Here is a 19,833-nt window from a genome sequence, read left to right as displayed (position 1 = left end):
ACCTTCAATGACAGACCACTCTATCCCAGGGCGTCCACAAAATAGATTATAAATAAATAATAGTAACAAGCCTATATGCACAGTGCAGGCAGCACTCCTGAACAGCTCTACAGCAAGAAATCAGAGTGCACAACAGAGGAAAAGTTAATGGGATATCATATGTGGGTTTCCATCTTCCAAGGGAATTGTTGTAAACAACAGTGAGGTTGAAAACAATTCTGTAAATGGTTATGCTAAATATGCTATTAAGAAAGGTGGGTTCCCGATCCTTTTTGCTGCTGTAGATGTTCCAGGGGCCTAAAATAAATGTGCATTGAAAAATCTGAAAATGTGCACTGGCTTTAGACTTTAAGTACTAAGCAGGCCCCTGAATCCCCAGTACCTCTCCCCACATCTGGCACTGCATTCTCTGTTACTCCCAGGGCTGCTGGCCAGTCCCTCTGCTGTATTCTCGATCATTCTGAAATTCACGAGGCCACTGTTTAAAACCAGCCCCACAATCTCCATTACCCTGACGTCTCCTTGGCCTCTGTTCATTAGCAGCCCTGTACCCTCTGTTACGGCCCTTTTTGGCTGGCTCTGTCTCCTGTAGATAATTCACCTTCGGTAAATAATTAAATTGTGTGCCCAGATGAGGAATTGTAACATGGGTAAGGAGAGGGAGCTGTGAGTGAAGGGGATCCAACGATGGAGCTATTCTCACACTAACGCCAGCACTCAGAGCAAAGGTTCTCGTTCACTCTGGTGGAACTGGAAAGCTTGCTTGGAGAAATGTGAGCTATGTGAGCCCATAAAGAGGACATTCTGCCCAGCATGTACATATATAGCTGCGGTAGGTAGAGTTACAGAAAGGGGACTGGCCCCAGACAAGGCCCATTCTTCCACAGCCCATTCTGTTGCCCAGCACTTCGGTGCAGTGTTGTCCATTTCCTGACAGTTAAACCCAGGCCTTAACTTAGATCTCCTAATGGCATTAGCAGGTATGGGGCTGATTAATAGAATTTGTGTAACCAGAATGAAGTGGGGCATTTTTTGTTACTTATTGGCTTGTTCTTCTCTTTCTGTGGCTTTAGGGAGGAACACCAAAAAGTGGCCGATGTTTTTCTCTCAAGAGAATCAAGGTTCAAACACCACACAGCATACATTATGCAGTTTGATAGGAATTTGGCTTTGCTCGATGAAACCTGCCTTAAATCTTCCCAGCTGGCTACTGTCATCCAGGCATTTGAGGTGAGGCCCCTCTCACTTCTCTATTTGCATTAATTTATGGTTGCTCCGCATTGCTTTCTCAAAGATATTCCCGCCTGCAACTTCACTAGCCTTCAGACAGGGTGTGGAGGAAGAATCTTAATGATCACTTGCAGAATACCCTCTGGAGAGACACATGGAGTGAAATGTCTGTTTCTGTTGTAATATCACAACTTTCATGTCTGTAATCGCTTGACCAGAGAGATTGAAGTGTTCTCCGACTGGTTTATGAATGTTATAATTCTTGACATCTGATTTGTGTCCATTTATTCATTTACGTAGAGACTGTCCAGTTTGACCAATGTACATGGCAGAGGGGCATTGCTGGCACATGATGGCATATATCACATTGGTAGATGTGCAGGTGAATAAGCCTCTGATAGTTTCTAATGTGATGGATATGCCCTCTCTCCCCTGCCACAGCAGCGCCCAAACTGGGGCTGGGAAGGAGGGGGGGGTCTCTCCCTCTCTCCCTGGCCGCGGCAGCCCCCGAGCTGGGGCTGGGAAGGCAGGGGGTCTCTCCCCCACCACAGCAGCCACAGAGCTGAGGCTGGGAAGGAGGGCCGTCTCTCCACAGCAACCACAGCCCAGGAGCTGAGGAAAGTCGCCTCTTTCTCTGGCTGCTGCAGTCCTGCACATCCCAAATTCCCCCCACCCCCTCTTCTAATCCCACTGCCCCCTCCCACCTACCCCCCCATTCCTCCCAAGGCCACCACCTCACCTTACCCGTGCGTTGTCTCCATGGCCCAGGCACCTAATTAGTGGAGCCACGCCTGCATGGCTCCACTAATTAGGTGGGTGGCCCTTCATTCTCTTGTGTGCTGCCGCCCAGGCGTGCACCTTAGAGGGAACTATCCGCGGACCACCTGAATGGAGCTTGTGGACCACGGGTGGTCCACAGATCACAGTTTGAGAATCTCTGGTCTAGGGCATCAATCAGTTAAATTGTTTTCTTCTCAAACTGCCTTTGGTGTTTTCCAAATGATTCTGACTGTCCCCTTTGCCGTCCGCCCAATGCCCCTGAGGCAGAGCAATCTCAGAGGTGCACCTTGGCCCCTGGTACACAGCAAGGGATAAGGGCTCCAGTGTTAATGCTTTTCATCAGTGTGTTGCTTTGAAGTTCAGCTACAATCAGAGTTAATAGGATTTTGATTTGAGTCATAAATCCAAGCTCAGGAGCGAACTGTGCTTTTGCTATCCTGGGGTTTCTGTTCACTCACAACTGTGTAAAGAAAGGAGTAAATAATCGTAAAATTAATGATGCATTTAAAAAAGAAAGGAAGAAAGATTAGGGTTCCCCCCTCCCCCGATTTTTAAGCTGGCACAGCTGTTTGCAGTTTTCACTACTTTAGGTGCTAAGGGCCAATTTTTCAAAAAACAGGATTGGGGTAGCAATTGCAAAATAGGTGCAGAAATATTTGCACCTCTGTGGTGGGTTTTAAGAGTGAAATTACAGGGGAGAGAGGTGGTGATCTTATTTCTGAAGTTCTAGCCAGAACCAAGGCAGCCTGAGTTACCCAAGCCATTAAACAGCCCTTCAATGCCAGATGATCCTTATGAACCTTTAGAGTTGGCCTAGATCAGGGGTGGGCAAACTTTTTGGCCTAAGGGCCAAATCGGGGAATAGAAATTGTATGGCAGGCCATGAAAGCTCACAAAATTGGGGTTGGGGTGCGGGCTCTGGGGTGGGACTGGGGGTGAGAGGTTTGGGGTGTAGGAGGGTGCTCTGGGCTGGGACCGAGGGGTTCAGAGGGCAGGAGGGGGATCAGGGCTGGGGCAAGGGGTTGGGGCATGGGGAGAGGCTCAGGGGATGCAGGCATGGAAGCAGTGGCATGTCCCATCTCTGGCTCCTATGCCGAGGGCAGCCTGGTGGCTCTGCACACTGCCCCATCCACAGGCACCGCCCCTGCAGCTCCCGTTGGAGCATGTAGGAACCAGAGTGGGGCCATGCCACAGCTTCTGGGAGCTGCACGGTGTGGCCTCAACCCAGTGCCCTGGCCGGAGCAGGGACTGACCCAGCACCCTGGCTGGAGTGCTGGAGCGGGGCCAAGCCGCATGGTCCAGTGCCCCAGCTGAAGTGACCCCCAACCCAGCGCCCTGGCTGGAGCACTGGGGTGGGGCTGAGCCATGTGGTGTGGCCCCGACCCAGCGCCCCAGCTGGAACGGGGCTGAGCTGCTGGTGCGGCCCCCAACCCAGCGCCCCAGCTGGAGCGGGGCTGAGCTGCTGGTGCGGCCCCCAACCCAGCGCCCCAGCTGGAGCGGGGCTGAGCCGCATGGTGTGGCTCACAGGCCGGCTTAAAACATCTCATGGGCTGGATCCGGACATGGACAGTAGTTTGCCCACCCCTGGCCTAGATACATCGGTGCACTTGACCAGGTTTCCTTGGTTGAAAGATTGCTGGACCATTAATGTTGGTTTTCAATAAGTCTTGGAGCACTGGGGAAGTTCCAGAAGATTGGGAAAAAACTAATGTTCTGCCAATTTTTAAAAAGGGTAAATGGAATGACCTGGGTAATTATAAGCCTGCCAGTCCGACATAAATCCCAGGCAAGATGATGGAGCAGCTGATATATAATTCGATTAATAAAGAATTAAAGGAGGGTAATGTAATTAATGCAAATTAACATGGGTTTATGGAAAATAGATCCTGTCAAAGTAACTTGTTATCTTTTTTTGATGAGATTACAAGTTTGGTTGATAAAGGTAGTAGTGTTAACATAATATACTTAGACTTCTGTAAAGCATTTGATTTGGTACCGCACAACATTTTGATTAAAAAAACTAGAACAATATAAAATGAACATGGCACACATTAAGTGGATTAAAAGCTGGCTAACTGATTGGTCTCAAAATGTCATTGTAAAAGGGGAATCATCATTGAGCAGGTGTGTTTCCAGTGGGGTCCCTCAGAGATCGGTTCTTGGTTCTATGCTTTTTAACATTTTTATCAATGACCTGGAAGAAAACATAAAATCCTCACTGATAAAGTTTGCAGATGACACAAAAATTAGGGGAGTGGTAAATAATGAAGAGGACAGGTCACTGATTCAGAGGATAAACTGGGCACAAGCAAACAATGTGTGTTTTAATACAGCTAAATGTAAACATATGCAACTAAAAACAAAGAATGCAGGCCAAATTTACAGAATGAGGGACTCTAGCCTGGGAAGCAGTGATTCTGAGAAAGATCTGGGGGGCATGGTGAGTAATTGGCTTAATATGAGCTCCCAGTGGCCAAAAGAGCTAATGCAATCCTAGGAAGCATAAACAGGGGAATCTCAAGTTGGAGCGCAGAGGTTATTTTACTTCTATTTGGCACTGGTTCAACCACTGCTGGAATACTTGTCCAGTTCTGGTGCCCACAATTCAAGAAGCATACTGATAAATTGGAGAGGGTTCAGAGAAGAGGCACAAGAATGACTAAAGGATTAGAAAATGTGTCTTACAGTGATAGACTCAAAAGAGCTTAATTTATTTGCGACATGCTTTAAAGGTTATTTAGAATGACATGCTCCCCTTTTGCTGATAGATGGAATGATTCTTAATTGCAGACAACACGCATATCTTAAAGGTTGATTGCCTGCTGGGTGGCCAGTGCTATGTGCTGATCCTTTCCCGTGTCTCCCCACAGTTAAGAGAAAGGTTGATCCCTCATCTGTACACGTCCATTTATCTAGAACTTGCTGTAGCATGGGACGGTGGGCAGAGCTAGTAGACTGAACACAACATTAGGTGCCAAGAACACAAGAGTTCTGATCCTGTCTTTCCCACTGGGTCAGCGTGTAACCTTGGGCAAGTCATGTATTAACCTGATTGCAGTTCAGTTTCTGAAGATGCTAATAATTACCCTCTTCAGAGAGGTGTGGTGAGGGTCTGATAAGCTACTGTTTACACAGCATTTTGAATCTATAAGACTGTCAGAAAGTGTTCCCCATCTGTGGCACCCTCTGGCATCAGCACAACCAGTATGCCAGCCTCAGTTTCCCCTTGAAGGGTTCCAGAAATAGTCCAAGCTGTCTTTCTGAGAATAAATAGCCCTTACTGGGTTAATTTATTACAAAAGAAAACCCCATGCATATAAGCTATAAAAAAAACCAGGTCCACCAACATACAGCCCTGGCATTTCTCACCATGCTCAGGCTCTCTGCAGCTCCAGCATCTCTCCCCACAAAGTGAGAGCCCTCACCCCAGCCCTCTCTGATCCTCCAGATTCAGCTCTCTGGCTCACACAGCTAGCAGGCATCTCCCTCTTCTGCTCTCTGCCTTCAGTCCCCCCCCCAAGCCTTCTCTGGCCAGAGCTCTCTGGCTCAGGAAAGCCAGCAGGCAACTCTCTCTGCTAGCTACCTGGCAATTCCTCCCTCTTTCCAGTGAGGACCTGAGGAGCTTTCTGATTGCTGCAGGTTTCCCCAAGCAACTCTCTACAGCTCCTTCTGTCTATTCTCTGCTCAAGGAGTTCTCATCTGCCCCTTCCTATCTTTCTTCAAGGACCTCCTCCCTCTAAAGCCCAGCTGCCCTGTTTTAAGCCTACCTGGGGAGTCAGGTGCACTGGCCTCTTCCTCTTAAAGGGCCAGTGTCACCCTGTGACAAAGACATTAAAGTGTCATATCTCTCTCTCCATCTATACTACCGTATTTCCAGAGTGCTCATCGCCAGCAGCTAAATATAGCAATAACATAAAGCATCATTGCTCTCTGAAACCAGACCTTCTTCTGTCTGCCTTCTTTGATTAGGTCATATTCCTATCACTATTAACATTGTCCCCCTTCCTCTCTTTCCAAGTCACTGCTAGAGCTGTGCAAACATTGAACAACGAAAGCTGAAGCCATATGAAACTCAGCTAGTTTGGGGAGTTGGACATGGAAATCAAACCAACTGAGGAGTTGTTGATTTTTGTTTTGTTTTGTTTTTTGTTGGAGGACTTTGGCAAGGTGTTTGGAGGATCACCTTTCCTAATTCAGTCTCATTGGGGTATTTTGCTGTATTTGGCCCACACAAGCCTGTTACTTAAAGTGAAACCCAATGGATATAAAATTTGAAAAATAGCAAAAAGGCTTATGCAAACCCAGCAAGCTTCATGCTGATTTGATTGCTTTGGCTCCTTGGATATCATTCTAAAATCTCTTTCTGACCTTAGCTTCTGATTGGTTCTCTGCCTCTCTTTTTCTTATTTCCTCCATCTCCGCCTGAACTATTTTGTGATATTGAATATGAATGGTGCTATCAAATGATAAATTTTCCTGTATTGGTTCTTTATAGAGATGAAGATGAAGATCTAAGCTCTGATATATATGCAGCTAGGCAAATAAATGGGAAACAGCTCAGTAGCACTTGTGTATGTAGTCACCACGGCAGATTCCCCAGGGGGTGCAATAGGCATGTGAGGTCATAATCCAGGACTCAGACTACAGAGCACTGACTGTTCTGTTTTTCCCCTTCTCTTGAGGACAGCAGAATCCTGGCAGCAGCCCCCTGAATGTGAAACACCAGTTTTTGAAAGTGGTGCAGCGCATATTCCAGTACCGCGTGCTACTCACAGGTCAGCAATATTAAAGCACTTCTAAACTTGCTATAGCAGAGACACGTCTTTCCTATCCATATGTCGATGGCAGGCCAGGGTTGGGGAGGACAGAATGCGGTCAGAACAATGGGCTGGAATCTCCGGGGAGGAACAATGTGTTTAATATATAATAGAGAAATTACCATGTATTAATAGAGATAGGCCTGAGCTACAAATGTTTATTTAGGTCTGGAGAATGATTGAACTGCACACTGGACAGGCCACTGGGGGTTAATAGCAGCTATGGGCATTGTGAAGGGAGAAAGACCCCTATTTAGTGAGATCATGCTGAAGTGTAACTGTAGGATTGGAGTGTGCAAAGTCAGACTCTTGTAAGCCTCATTTTCCTGGATTTACCCATATTGGTATCCATGGATAGGGAAGGAAGCATGCCCAGACACTTATTGTCAGCACATATGTTTGATTTTACTTATGATGCCATTCATAGCTTAGCCCATACCTGGGTCACTTAAAGCTAGAGATGATCCCAAACCAAAATCCTGGAGCCAACACCTCTGAACTCTGGAAAAACTCCACTCTAAACTTTGCCACACCACAAAATCTCTCTTTATGCTCCCCCCTATCCCTGACATATGTCACACTCTGTAGAATGCTCTTTTTCTCCTCAAGAATGTCCCCTGAGGTTCTGGCTCCTTGTGGCTGCTCCTTCTCATCCTGCCCACTGCTAATCCACTCCAGCCAAAGCTGCAGTTTGTGGGAGGAGCAGCCTTTCATACAGGGATACGTCATGACCACTCAGTGCGCTGGATTAGGATATTGAGGCTTCCTATAAGGGAACAGCAGTGAATTAGTTGGGGAGGGAAGTGGTGAAATGTAACAGCACAGCAGAAGTGGTGGAAGGTCAGTGCATCAGATGGAATCACAGGAAACCAGAGATCATTAGATGTAAAGATAAAGAACCATATTGGGTGTATGTATGTGTCTGGGTGGGGAAAGATGGGAGATGACCTAAGTGTGGGACAGGGAGAAGGAAACAGTAAATCCATCCCATACTCAACAGCTGATAAAAGGAAGAGCATATTAGAGGGACTCCTATAAATGCACCAGAACAAAGGGATTGTCTGAAATTATATTCACAGCACAGATTAGCAGCAGTTTCATCTTGCTCCAAACACATTGATCAAAGATGAAACTCATTTTTCACAGCTGTTTCTGCTTTTTTAGTAACAGTGACTCACATGAGCACTACATACCAGTAGGAGGATATTTTGGACTGACTTGCTTCCCTCTCTGGGTATATCTACACTAGGCAAGGGAGCCTTTCAAGAAACAGCAGTTGCGTGTGACATTTAGCTGTCTTACTTTGTCCTTATAGAGGTTTAGTGCATCCATACAGCAACACTATTCTGATAGAATGGATTTAGTGTGTCCACACACACAGTGCCCCTTACCACCACAGTATATTCTGGGACTTCAGGTTCACTTAACCCTATGGGAGCCAGCACTATTGCTGAGAGTTTTAGGGCAGTTATCAAACACAAGGAACTGCATTGTCAGACAAAGTTAGAAGAAGCAGTGCAGCCGCAATGCTTGTGGCTTCCCATTCACACTTGGGAGAAACTATTGTAGATAGTATTGTATATATCTACTGTAGATAGCACTGGTTCACGCAAACATGAGATAGTCTTTGTTCCGGGCATTGCAGCCAACTGGTATAACCAATGCTTGTAAATCACCGAGGATGGCTGTTGCATGCAGATACAAGGTATTGTATAGGCATTGCAAGACATTCTAAACACTGGAAAAAGGCTAATGTAGTGCCCATCTTTAAAAAAGGGAAGAAGGAGGATCCTGGGAACTACAGGCCAGTCAGCCTCACCTCAGTCCCTGGAAAAATCATGGAGCAGGTCCTCAAGGAATCAATTCTGAAGCACTTAGAGGAGAGGAAAGTGATCAGTAACAGTCAGCATGGATTCACCAAGGGCAATTCATGCCTCACTAATCTAATTGCTTTCTATGATGAGATAACTGGTTCTGTGGATGAAGGGAAAGCAGTGGACGTGTTGTTCCTTGACTTTAGCAAAGCTTTTGACACTGTCTCCCACAGTATTCTTGCCAGCAAGTTAAAGAAGTATGGGCTGGATGAATGGACTATAAGATGGATAGAAAGCTGGCTAGATTGTTGGGCTCAACGGGTAGTGATTAATGGCTCCATGTCTAGTTGGCAGCCGGTATCAAGTGGAGTGCCCCAAGGGTCGGTTGCAGTGGGGGAGATTTAGGTGGGATATTAGGAAAAACTTTTTCACTAGGAGGGTGGTGAAGCACTGGAATGTGTTACCTAGGGAGGTGGTGGAATCTCCTTCCTTAGAAGTTTTTAAGGTCAGGCTTGACAAAGCCCTGGCTGGGATGATTTAATTGGGGATCGGCCCTGCTTTGAGCAGGGGGTTGGACTCGATGACCTCCTGAGGTCCCTTCCAACCCTGATATTCTATGATTCTATGAATGGGTGGCTGCAACAGTTCATCTAGTTTAGAGAAGTCATGGATGCTAGCAGATGCCCTCGGATGATAGGACAGGCAGGGTTTGTTAAGGTACAGTCATTCAATTTCTCTGCACAGTGTGAAAAATAAAATACACCGGCTCTTATGTTCACAACTAGCTGTTTCTACCCAGATAAGGAAAGGTATTTAATCTCAACACTGGTTGCCAATTACTGTGCTACCGCCAAAAGGAGTTGCCCACATTAGTTAAATGTCTCTAGCCAAGTGCAGAGCATGCAGCTGGGAAAGGGAAACCTAAATACGGCATGCCAATACAGCACATTACCTCCCTGCCAGATTAGGCATTGAAAGGCACAATAGCAGACGCCTCTTAACCTTCCAGAATCCCGATGAGAGACCAGTACAGTTAAGAGGTGTGGGAGGGTCTGGAAGAAGTTGAACTCACATGAGCGGGGGAGACTGAGGATGGGGGGGGGACGAACGGGGGGATGTAGATCTGATTCTCAAATGTGAAATTTGGGGGCTTGCATGAATCAAAGAGCTAATTTAAAAGAGTAGATGTTTTCAGGATTGGGATTTTATAAATAAAAGCACCCAGATACTACAGTGATGAGGGTCACATAAGGAACTAGAGAGAGAGAGAGAGAGAGAGAAATACCCTGACTCACACCAGTAGCCCTACCAAAGCCAATGGAACTACTTGAGTGAGTAAAGGTTTGCAAGATTGGCGTTTAAGTAAGATTTCTATTATATATAGTTTACAGAATCTATTTTCAAATTTTAATTTAGCTCCAGTGATCATTACTGAAATTCTCTATGTCCAGAACACTGGAACGTTGAGAAATATTGAATTGTACTACTATGTCCACATAGTCCATTTTCCTATGAATATAGGAAATCAGTAATTATATCTAGTACCATGCTTTCAAATGGGAAAATAGAAAACATTCATCAGAAGATCATTTGTTATCAAACTGTGTCACACTCAGCAGCTTCTCTTGGCTGAGAAACAGGGAAACATTTTTGTTAGTTCCAGTTATGAGGTTTTACACCTGCCATGTTTTGCTTTGAATCTCAGATTTGAATGAGTCCAAAAATATCAAAAACAAAACTTGGTAAAAAAAAAAAGCCAGGTTTAAATTTGGAAGGAAATTAAATCTGTCCAGACCTCCCTTTGTTTTCTATATAGGTGATTTCATAAAAGAGTAAAGGGTTATGGGATATTATGTTTGTGTGTTTCAGCTAGTCAAACCAAACTCTTTAATTATCTGGGAATTTACTGGGTGTTCTATATCTGATTGTTTCCTACAGATTACTTGAATAACCTTTGTCCTGACTCTGCAGAGTATGAAGACACACAAGGTAATTTCAAATGGCTAGAAGAGAAACTTTTATTTAGTATTATAAATAACTAGCAATGAGATCTGTCCCAGGAATATGTGAATGAAGCCCAGACTGCAATGGCATAGGTCTGATCTGAGGTCTCACTGCTAATTTAGGGGAGATTGCCTCTCCAGTATAAACTCTTTGAGCAGAGACCATACCTTTTTGTGTTTGTACAGGGCCATGTATATTAATTATTATTAATACAACAACTTATGGCATGACCGTCAACTCCCAATGGTATCAGAGCAGGCTGTGTCTGACCAGTCATACATTCAGAATGACCAAACTATATTATGAAAAAATCTGCTAAGAAAATCTGAAACTTCTGGATAAAAAATGAAGAGGTCTGATTTTTCTAATAGGAAAAAATATTGGCCAGAGTGATGCCGTGTTCATTCGTACAGTGTGATCTCACGTTGCATGGGCCTGACTGTTCTCTTACACAAGTGTAAATCAGGAGTAACTCCACTGGAGTGAATGGAGTTTATAGCAGTGTATAAATGGTGTAAGTAAGATCAGACTCAGGCACAATGAGTTTGAAAGGCACAATATAAAGCTGCATTCTGTCCTGTTTCCATATTTCATGTGGAATGGCCTGAGGCAGGGTCTTCTCACAGAAATGGAAATTCAAATTCCAATTCAGCGGCCGGTCCGGTCGTTTCTGGTCATTGTCAGAGGCCTATGGTCACATTAACAAGGAAAGTTGACCCACCTTCTAATACTGTGAGGAAGAAGGAGGAGGCAACCTTTCAAAGCAGGTTTGAGGTCATGTGCAGGGCAAGTGAGAGGGAGGTCAGATTGCTGTTGTCTGCCTCCTACCTTGCCTCCTCAGCTTGTGAATAAATAAAGGCAAGCATGAGCCACAGAACTGGGATCCAATCCCATATTTCAAAAACTCAAAGTTCTGAATTGTTTGGGCTCAGCACATTGGGCTAGCCAGAGAATTTTAATCCAGATCTGTATTTAGGGATTCTGGAAACCACCTCCACCTGCCCAAAATTCAAGGTTGATGAAGGATTGGTTCATATCCAGCTCTAGAACAGAAAGCAGAGCAAAGTCTCTGACAGTCCCTTGCTACTTCACAAGCAGAAGCAGTAAGGATCTGGAGGTTAAGATTTGGGGCATTCCTATAGCTCCAGCATGCAGAGCCTACAGAAAGAGAACTGAGAGAACATAAGCATAGCTCAGACTTTTTGGTTCATTCCCAGAGCTCAGCCACCAGCTAAATCATAGTCCAGTCTTGGCATACCCATGCTGGGTATGATATTTCTGAAGCGAAGTGGGATGGCCTGATGTGTTTATTTGCATGCCATTACCCAGAATGAACTTGCAGCTCACCATTGTTTTGCACTGGTGCTGATGCTGCAGAGGTCTGGAATCAGCAAGAAGGCTTGGTCTATACTTGTTCCTTGAGCTCTGACCAGCACACGTACACTTGAGAGACAACGTATCAAAATCAGCTTGTTCAAAATAAAGAACAAATGAGGTGCTCAGCACCTATCAGGATATGGTCTTCTAGTTGCCTTGGAATAATCTTCATGGGCTACTCCCATTGAAGTCAATGGGAGTAGTATGAGGTCACAGGGGGATCAAGGCTAATGTTATATTAATCAAGCAAATACTGTTCTCGGCCCATCCAGTGTGAACCTGGAGTAACTAAATTGAAATGAATTGGGTTACTCCTGATTGACCTTATATATAACTGAGAGCAGAACTTGGCCCACCATTTAAAGCACTAGCCATAAGCTAAAGGTAAACTGTCATGCTTACAAAAAACTGCTACTGGAAGATATGTCACAAGATGATTTGGTGAAATTCAAAAGCACTTAAAGATGGTCCCATGAGCTTTCTTGTCTGGGGCAAGCTTGGCTCATGGTATTATAGCAAGAGGGAGACAAAGGGAAGGAAAGAGGGGACCCGATGTGGAAAGCAAGTAGGACTGTTTGGGATCCTAATTATTAAGGGCAGCTTGCCCCTGAAGGTGCCAATGCAGCTTAGCCAATGTATTTCTTTAAAAGATGTATTTATAACAAGGTGGGATATAGGTTGCTTTTTCTAACCTCTCATGTGCTTTGTGCCTTTCTGTGTTGCTTCACCCCTCAGCTGCCTTACTCATTGTCTCTGAAATTACGGACCGAGCCAACGACAGCATGCAGCAAGGGGTGAGTTGTGATTTGATGATTGGTACTGTCTTCTCTGTGAGTTTGCTGAGGAGTGAGTCACCCCACTGTACTATCCCAGAAAACCAGATCCTTTAGCCGAGGGTAAGTACTCCACGGTGTGCTCCAGATCTAGGCTCCATGGGTTAAATTCTGCTCTTGTTTATACTGGAGTAAATCCACTGACTTCAGTATATTTTGCAAGATGTAAGTCAGTGCACAATTCAGCCCAAAGTCTTTGTTTTCTCTTTGGCTGTGGGTGTGTTAATATTGCACACTGAGGAATGAGTGAGTGGGACACTGTAAATTTCATGGACTCTGCTTCCAATCTGGGATGTATACAGGTACGTAATCTTAGTTGAAGACATCATAGGTCCGATCTTGCTCCCACTGATGTTAACAACCCTGATTCTGAACTCACTAAGGGTATGTCTACACAGCAGAAGCTGTGCATGGGCTAACCTACCAGCGCTAGCTTGAACCAGGCAGCGTGGGTAACAACAGCCGTGACGATACCACAGTGTGGGCTTCAGTGCAGGTCGTAGAAGCCTGGCATGGACCCTGGGTATATATTCGGCTTGCTTGCCAGATCTGAAACCCATGTTATGCTGTCTTTACTGCTATTGTTGCTTGCGCTAGCTGGATTCATGCTAGTTTGAGCAGGCTACCCTGTGTACAGCTTTTACTGTGTAGACATACCCTTATGTGGGTTATAGGTTTTTACTAATGTATAATTCCATTGACTTCAGAGGAGTTACTCCTGATTTACTCTCATGTAGATCACAATCCAGTACAGTTGGAAAAAAATTTCAAATATAGGATCCTATTAGATTAGGTGTTTAAATACAGATTTAGATATCTTAAATAAATTATCTGATCTTCAAAAGTGCAGAGCACTCAGCAGCTCCCATTGAGGTCAGTGTGTGTTACTAGCACCCTGTGGCTGGAGATTAGAGCCCCATGATGTTAGCAAATATAGTCTGCAGATAACTGTTCTTCTAGCCATTTGCTCACAGAGAGCAAAATCCTGTTTCCATGTAAGTCAATAGGAGTTTTGCTATTTACATTAGTAAGAAGCAATATCAAGTTCAGAATACAGGAGGTACTGGGCTTGATCCTGATCTTACATATATTGGTTTTATATCAATGGAACAAGTTCCACTTGAGTTATTGGTAACTAGTACTTTCCCATTGGTTCCAGTGGGGTTCTTCCTCATTTACATTGGAGCGGCAACATGATCAGGGCCACTGTGGTTCTCTATACTGCATTATACCAGCCAGTTTTATCTTATATAATTTGATCGGGGGCTCAATGCTGTCCTTGGATGCATGTTCTCAATTCCATTGACTTTAGCTAAAGCACAAGAGACAAAATTGAACCCAAAGAGACAATTAAGAGCACCACAGGTTTGTACAGTGCCTTGAAACACTGCCTTAGAAATACCTTCACAAACCAACATAAAATATTAATAATACTATTTGTGAAGCACATGCTCCTCCTCTTACCAAGGCACTCTGGCCTCTACACTAACCATTCAATTATTATTATTATTTTATTATAAATAATATGTAGATGTTAAGGTCAGTGACCTTCTGTATACCTTGTGGCTGAAATGAAGCATTTATTTTAGGAGGCCTCTAAGCTGAATTTAAAGACTTCAAGGGACAGGGAATAGATCATATCTAGGGTCTTCCCAAATTCACGGCCATGAAAAACTCATCACAGACCGTGATATTTGGTCTCCTCCTGTGATATCTGGTCTTCTGTGTGCTTTTACCCTGTACTATACATATTTCACGGGGGAGACCAGCGTTTCTCAAATTGGGGGTCCTGACCCAAAAGGGAGTTACAGAGGGGTTGCGGCATTGCCACCCTTATTTCTGTGTTGCCTTCAGAGCTGGGCGGCCAGAGAGTGGCAGCTGTTGGCCAAGTGCCCAGTTCTGAAGGCAGCGCCCCGCCAGCAGCAGTACAGAAGTAAAGGTAGCAATACCAGACCATGCCACCCTTACTTCTGCGCTGCTGCCTTCAAAGCCGGGTGGCTGGAGAGCAGCAGCTGCTGACTGAGGGTCCAGCTCTGCAGGCAACAGCATAGAAGTAAGAGTGGCAATACCGTACCCTGCCCTCCTTACTTCTGTGCTGCTGCAGGCAGTGGCTCTGCCTTCAGAGCCGGGCTCCCGGCCAGCAGCCACCATCTCTAACTGCCCAGCTCTGAAGGCAGCGCCACCACCAGCAGCAGCTCAGAAGTAAAGGTAGCAGTACTGCAACCCCCCCTACAATAACCTTGTGACTCCCCCCATAACTCCTTTATGGGTCAGGATCCCTACAATTACAACACTGTGAAATTCCAGATTTCAATAGCTGAAATCATGAAATTTATGATTTTTAAAATTCTGTGGCCTTGAAATTCACCAAAATGGACCGTGAATTTGGTAGGGCCCTAATCATATCCCTGGGGAAGCTGTTCCAAAGCATATTTACCCTCCCTGTAAAAATTCACATTTTATGTCCCGTTTGAACTTCGCTGACTTTAAATTTCCAGCCTTGGGATCTTGTTATGCCTTTGTCTGCTAGACAAAGAACCCATTAGTACCAGACACCTTTTCCCTGTGTAGGTAATTATATACTGCCATCTAATCACCTCTTGCCCGTCTCTTCAGTAAGCTAAATAATAATAATTATGATGATGACAATCATTCATACTTCATAAAATGCACAATGCAAAAGATGAGCAAAATAGACAAACATCCTGGCATCAATATGGAAAGGAAGAGGAGAATGATGTGAATTAAAGTATCAAACAAGTGCTTTTGAGAAAGGTTTTATTTTCAGACATGATTTTAAAAGCCCGTGATTTTAAAGGTGACAAAATGGATGGATTTAGGCAGAAGCTATGGGGCACGAAATCTACCCCTTTGGGGCTGCCACAGCAACATACTTATCACCTGCTGTCCTAGGGATTCTCTAGGTGCCCTGCCAGCATGAGGAATGAGAGCCTTTGGTAAGAAGTGGAACCCCAAGTGTTCAGCATGTAAATCCACATTGTCTTTCATCTTTTAAAAATGAAACCTTCATGTTTTGTTCAGACGAAAAGTGCAAGCAGCTGTTTGCAGCAGATGAGTCCTTGGAGCCAAGAATGTCAACTTTTGCTCACATCTGGCAAGCTCTGATGCTCAGGTTTAAAAGTCATGTCTCTGATATGCGCGCCAAGGCCATAAACACGCCAGCATTTTCACGAGCTGTTTAACAGCGCAGATTTCAGTGACACTCTCCTCACGGATCGAGACCAATCCTCCGCCGCAACTTTTAATGTTTGTACAGCAGAGAGATAGGCAGCAGGTAAAACTGTTCCTATGTTTCTGAAGGGGAGAAAACTGCTTTAGCAGAACTACTGTGAGCAGTGCTAGGGGAAGAGACTGAAACTCTAATCCAGCTCCCCTTGAAGCCAATATTAAAACCTCCGTAGAGTTCCAGAGGATCAGGACTGATCCCAACATTTTTTGCCATATGACCTGAGCAGGTTTCTCTGTTCATGCAGAGATGGACTCCAGCCACGAGAATTGGATCGGTAGTTTTAGGACCTAGGGTTTTGGTTTGCCCTGATAACGTGCACCACAGATAGAGGCCATTTGCAAAATTCTGATCTCATTCTGAACATCCCAAAGTTCAGGGATGTTTGGATATGTGATTTTTGGTGTAAATCCATTTCCACTTCTTTGTTTTAAAGTTTATTCCTTTTTCTTTGCCATCTATCTGGGAACAAATCTCTGTTATCCCTTAGTACAACAGTGTCACACATCTGGCCCAATTAGTGTATGTATGTGACCTCCCATGACATATTCAAATTCTGCAGAAGCTAAACCTTCATCTTAAAAATAGCACCAGAAAGATGAACTCTTCCATACTTGGAAGCACAGATTCAGTTCCTATACAACTGGCTCCCTAATGCCTCCCCTCCCACATTTCCTCCCCTGGAGGACACATCAGAGAATCTGGGCCATAGTTTGCACAGCATTTGGAGATTCTTTGGGCATTATAGAAGTGGTGGACTGTATAATTTTTGCTGATTAGGAGTTTATTTCAGAACCATTTCCTCTAAACTTCTATATTGACTTTTGCACTTTATTTTTATCATATTATTATCACAATAATAATATCATATTATTAAACCAGTGACATGGAAGAGATTAAACACAATTTCCTCCTTCCCCAACTTCTGTAAATGCACTTGGTTTTTTTGAGGGGCAAGTTTCTTGAGAGTCAAATTGTTGGTCTTGGAAGCTGTATTCCCGCTATCATAACCCACTCATATACAAGCAAACACAAATCCGCAGCTCCTTCTTCTCTTATTCATAGATTATCAATGCAAAGCAATTAACAGCTGACTCTAACTACAGAACAGACTCAACAGAGTCATTCCGAATACAATATTAATAAAACTTGATGTGTACCTGGATGAATTCCTAGACTATAATTTAGACTTGGGATAGGAGGGAGAGTCCTGTTGGTACTAACACATTATACTACACTTCCAAATCTAACAGGACCATTGAATTACAGACAGTGTTTTCTATGGCACACCAAGCATTAATTTATTAGCTTTTTCTTTAATGGTAACAATACTCTAGCACCTTTTCCCCTAGCAACTTTTATCCCAGGAGTTCAAAACACTTTACAAATATTAATTAGCCCCACAGCACTCATGTGAGGTAGGAAAATATTTGCATTTTACACATGCACGAATAGAAGCTCAAAGTAGACCACTGTCACACAATATTAGAGGCACCTATTGTTCTAAGTAAGAGGCATTCAGGACTTTGAGCTAAGAAAGGGATGTATTACCCGTTAAACCTCTACAGTCTATTACAGGTCCTGAGGCACTAAGAGTTATACATCATAGTTGTTGTCAACTACTGGTAAATTCCTAAGGAAATTTGTCCACATAGACAAAATGATGATAACTTCATTGCCTTATGGAAGCTGTAGTTCATGGTTAAGCTAGCCAGATATGAATTTCCTACATCTGCAGTATTAATTGGGTGGTGCTGTTTTTTGACTCCTGGGTCCTAGCTTGTAAATGTGAATTGGAATAGGGAGAGTTATTAGCATTGTTTAATGTAGGTTGAATGGGATGGGTCAGAGTATTGGTAATAGACTATGAAGTCTTTCACTTCTGGGTCACTGGTTTGATTTTTGACAGAATAAGCACTAAAAGTAATTATCATTTATGGCTGTTTGGTTGAAATAAGATTTTGAATTTTAAAATATTAACAGCTTGATTTGTTTTGCTTGAAATTAGGAATGCTTGTTCATGAAAATAGAATGATATCCTGACACTTTGCAGGCTTGTGTGCAAATAAAATCCTTGGAATACTACTCACAGTCTTGAGTGTGTTGCTGATCTGGGCTGTTACACGGTCTTTTGGAAAAACAAAGCTTTTCAGTTTAGTTTTTAGTCTCAATTTAGGACTGTAACTTTTAACAGGAAGGTAAACCCATTGCATTGGGCAGGACAAAAACAAGCCATCGTGAGCTGCAGCACATCATGTCCTGTCTCAGCATTGAGACATGAAGACATCACACTGGCCTGAAATATTTTCAGGACACTCTGAAGGTCCTGAAAGACAAGACTGCAGGATGCATAATGAATAGTGCCTTCTGAATCTGTATCGACAAGATCATAGACATACCTACTTTACCCAACTCCTCTCTTTGTCAATGATCCTAAAAGAATATAAAATGCACTGGAATCATCACTAGGGGGACATATAAGAGATCTCAGTTATACCCATGCAATCTCATTGACTCTGATATTTAGGGAATATCCTGATGTAGATCAATGAAGGGTGGGGGGAGCAGCCCATTGTCTACCAGAGCAGAAAACTGCAGTCAAGACAGAAAAGCTGTTAGACAATGGAGCATTTTCTCGTCTTTGCAGTGACCTGCATCAGGATGGTCCCAAGGCGGATGCCGGACTCTGTGGCTTGCACAGATATATAGCTGAAAATTTAGCCCAAAAGCAGTTAGTTTGGGCAGCACAGTCCTAATTTTTAGCCCTGAATGTACCCCAGTGAGGTCCCATTGCTGTAGCTGGGCAGCTGCTTTTGGTCTCCTACTGCAATAGTGATCAGAAGAAATCCTAACTAAATCGTCTGAACTTGTCATCCAGATCCCTTGGTATCCAGGATTTCAACAGTACCATCTGCCAAGTAAAAAGGGGCTGGGGAGGGTGGAGTGTCACCCTTAACAGAGAGGAGACCTGAGATGCTGATAGAGACTCTTTACCAAAGTTTTCAAAGCATGACAATAATTAAACCCTCTTCCCTTCCCCCAGCACAAATAAGTGCCTTCTGATTGATACCATTCCTTTAATGGGAGCATCGGTTTGCTTAGATTCATTTTACATGCCGAGTGCTAAGTGGATACAACTTGCCCCCGCTCGTTTATTGTGCCTGCGCTGCTCAGGCCAGGTAAGCAGGGAACAGTATCAGACTTTGGTAATGAGCTCCCTGATCTTTGCAAGGCTTTTGAAAGGAAGGACTGTGCTCTCTAGTTAACCTTTCAGACCCCTGGTACAAACCTATTAATCCTGAATGCAAAAACCCCATATAATCCTAGCAATGGTTCTAAAGTATAAAGACGTGCTTTCAATTACCCTTGTCACCTCAGCAAGAGCAGCTATTTGGTAAAAGGAGACAGCAGTGAGTGGGCCCTTAGGGGGTGTATTTACGGGAGAGGGGAGCAGCATACTTTGCCTCCAGCTCCTGGCTTCCTCGGTTGTGGAGGAAGAATGTCACTACAGAGCATAATGTATCCATGTATTTATGGACTATAAGGTGGATAGAAAGCTGGCTGGATCGTCGGGCTCAGTGGGCGGTGATCAATGGCTTGATGTCTCGTCGACAGCTGGTATCAAGTGGAGTGCCCCAGGGGTCGATCCTGGGGACGGTTTTGTTCAACATCTTCAGTAATGATCTGGGTGATGGGATGGATTGCACCCTCAGCAAGTTCACGGCTGACAC

At 44.2% G+C, this 19,833-nt stretch overlaps 1 protein-coding gene and 1 long non-coding RNA gene across 5 annotated transcripts in view; one reads left to right on the top strand and one right to left on the bottom strand.

Moving 5' to 3' along the window:
- LOC125640295 (uncharacterized) overlaps nt 1-19,833 on the bottom strand; it is a 95,068-nt gene that overhangs the window by 32,766 nt on the left and 42,469 nt on the right. The gene's annotated exons all lie outside the window — the stretch shown is intronic.
- The window catches only part of FGD5 (FYVE, RhoGEF and PH domain containing 5), a 156,186-nt gene that overhangs the window by 103,422 nt on the left and 32,931 nt on the right, over nt 1-19,833 (top strand). For 3 of the 4 annotated variants that reach the window (XM_048858710.2, XM_048858706.2, XM_048858709.2), the window contains 4 exons: nt 1,074-1,230; nt 6,698-6,785; nt 10,580-10,630; nt 12,758-12,816. In XM_048858710.2, the coding sequence (XP_048714667.1) occupies nt 1,074-1,230; nt 6,698-6,785; nt 10,580-10,630; nt 12,758-12,816 (355 nt within the window). The remainder of the gene's footprint in view (nt 1-1,073; nt 1,231-6,697; nt 6,786-10,579; nt 10,631-12,757; nt 12,817-19,833) is intronic. The other variant, XM_048858707.2, reaches the window with a different exon arrangement.

The sequence above is a fragment of the Caretta caretta genome, chromosome 7 (assembly GCF_965140235.1).
Source record: "Caretta caretta isolate rCarCar2 chromosome 7, rCarCar1.hap1, whole genome shotgun sequence".
In the NCBI taxonomy this organism is placed as follows: Eukaryota; Metazoa; Chordata; order Testudines; family Cheloniidae; genus Caretta; species Caretta caretta.
This window is presented reverse-complemented; position numbering and strand designations above follow the sequence as displayed.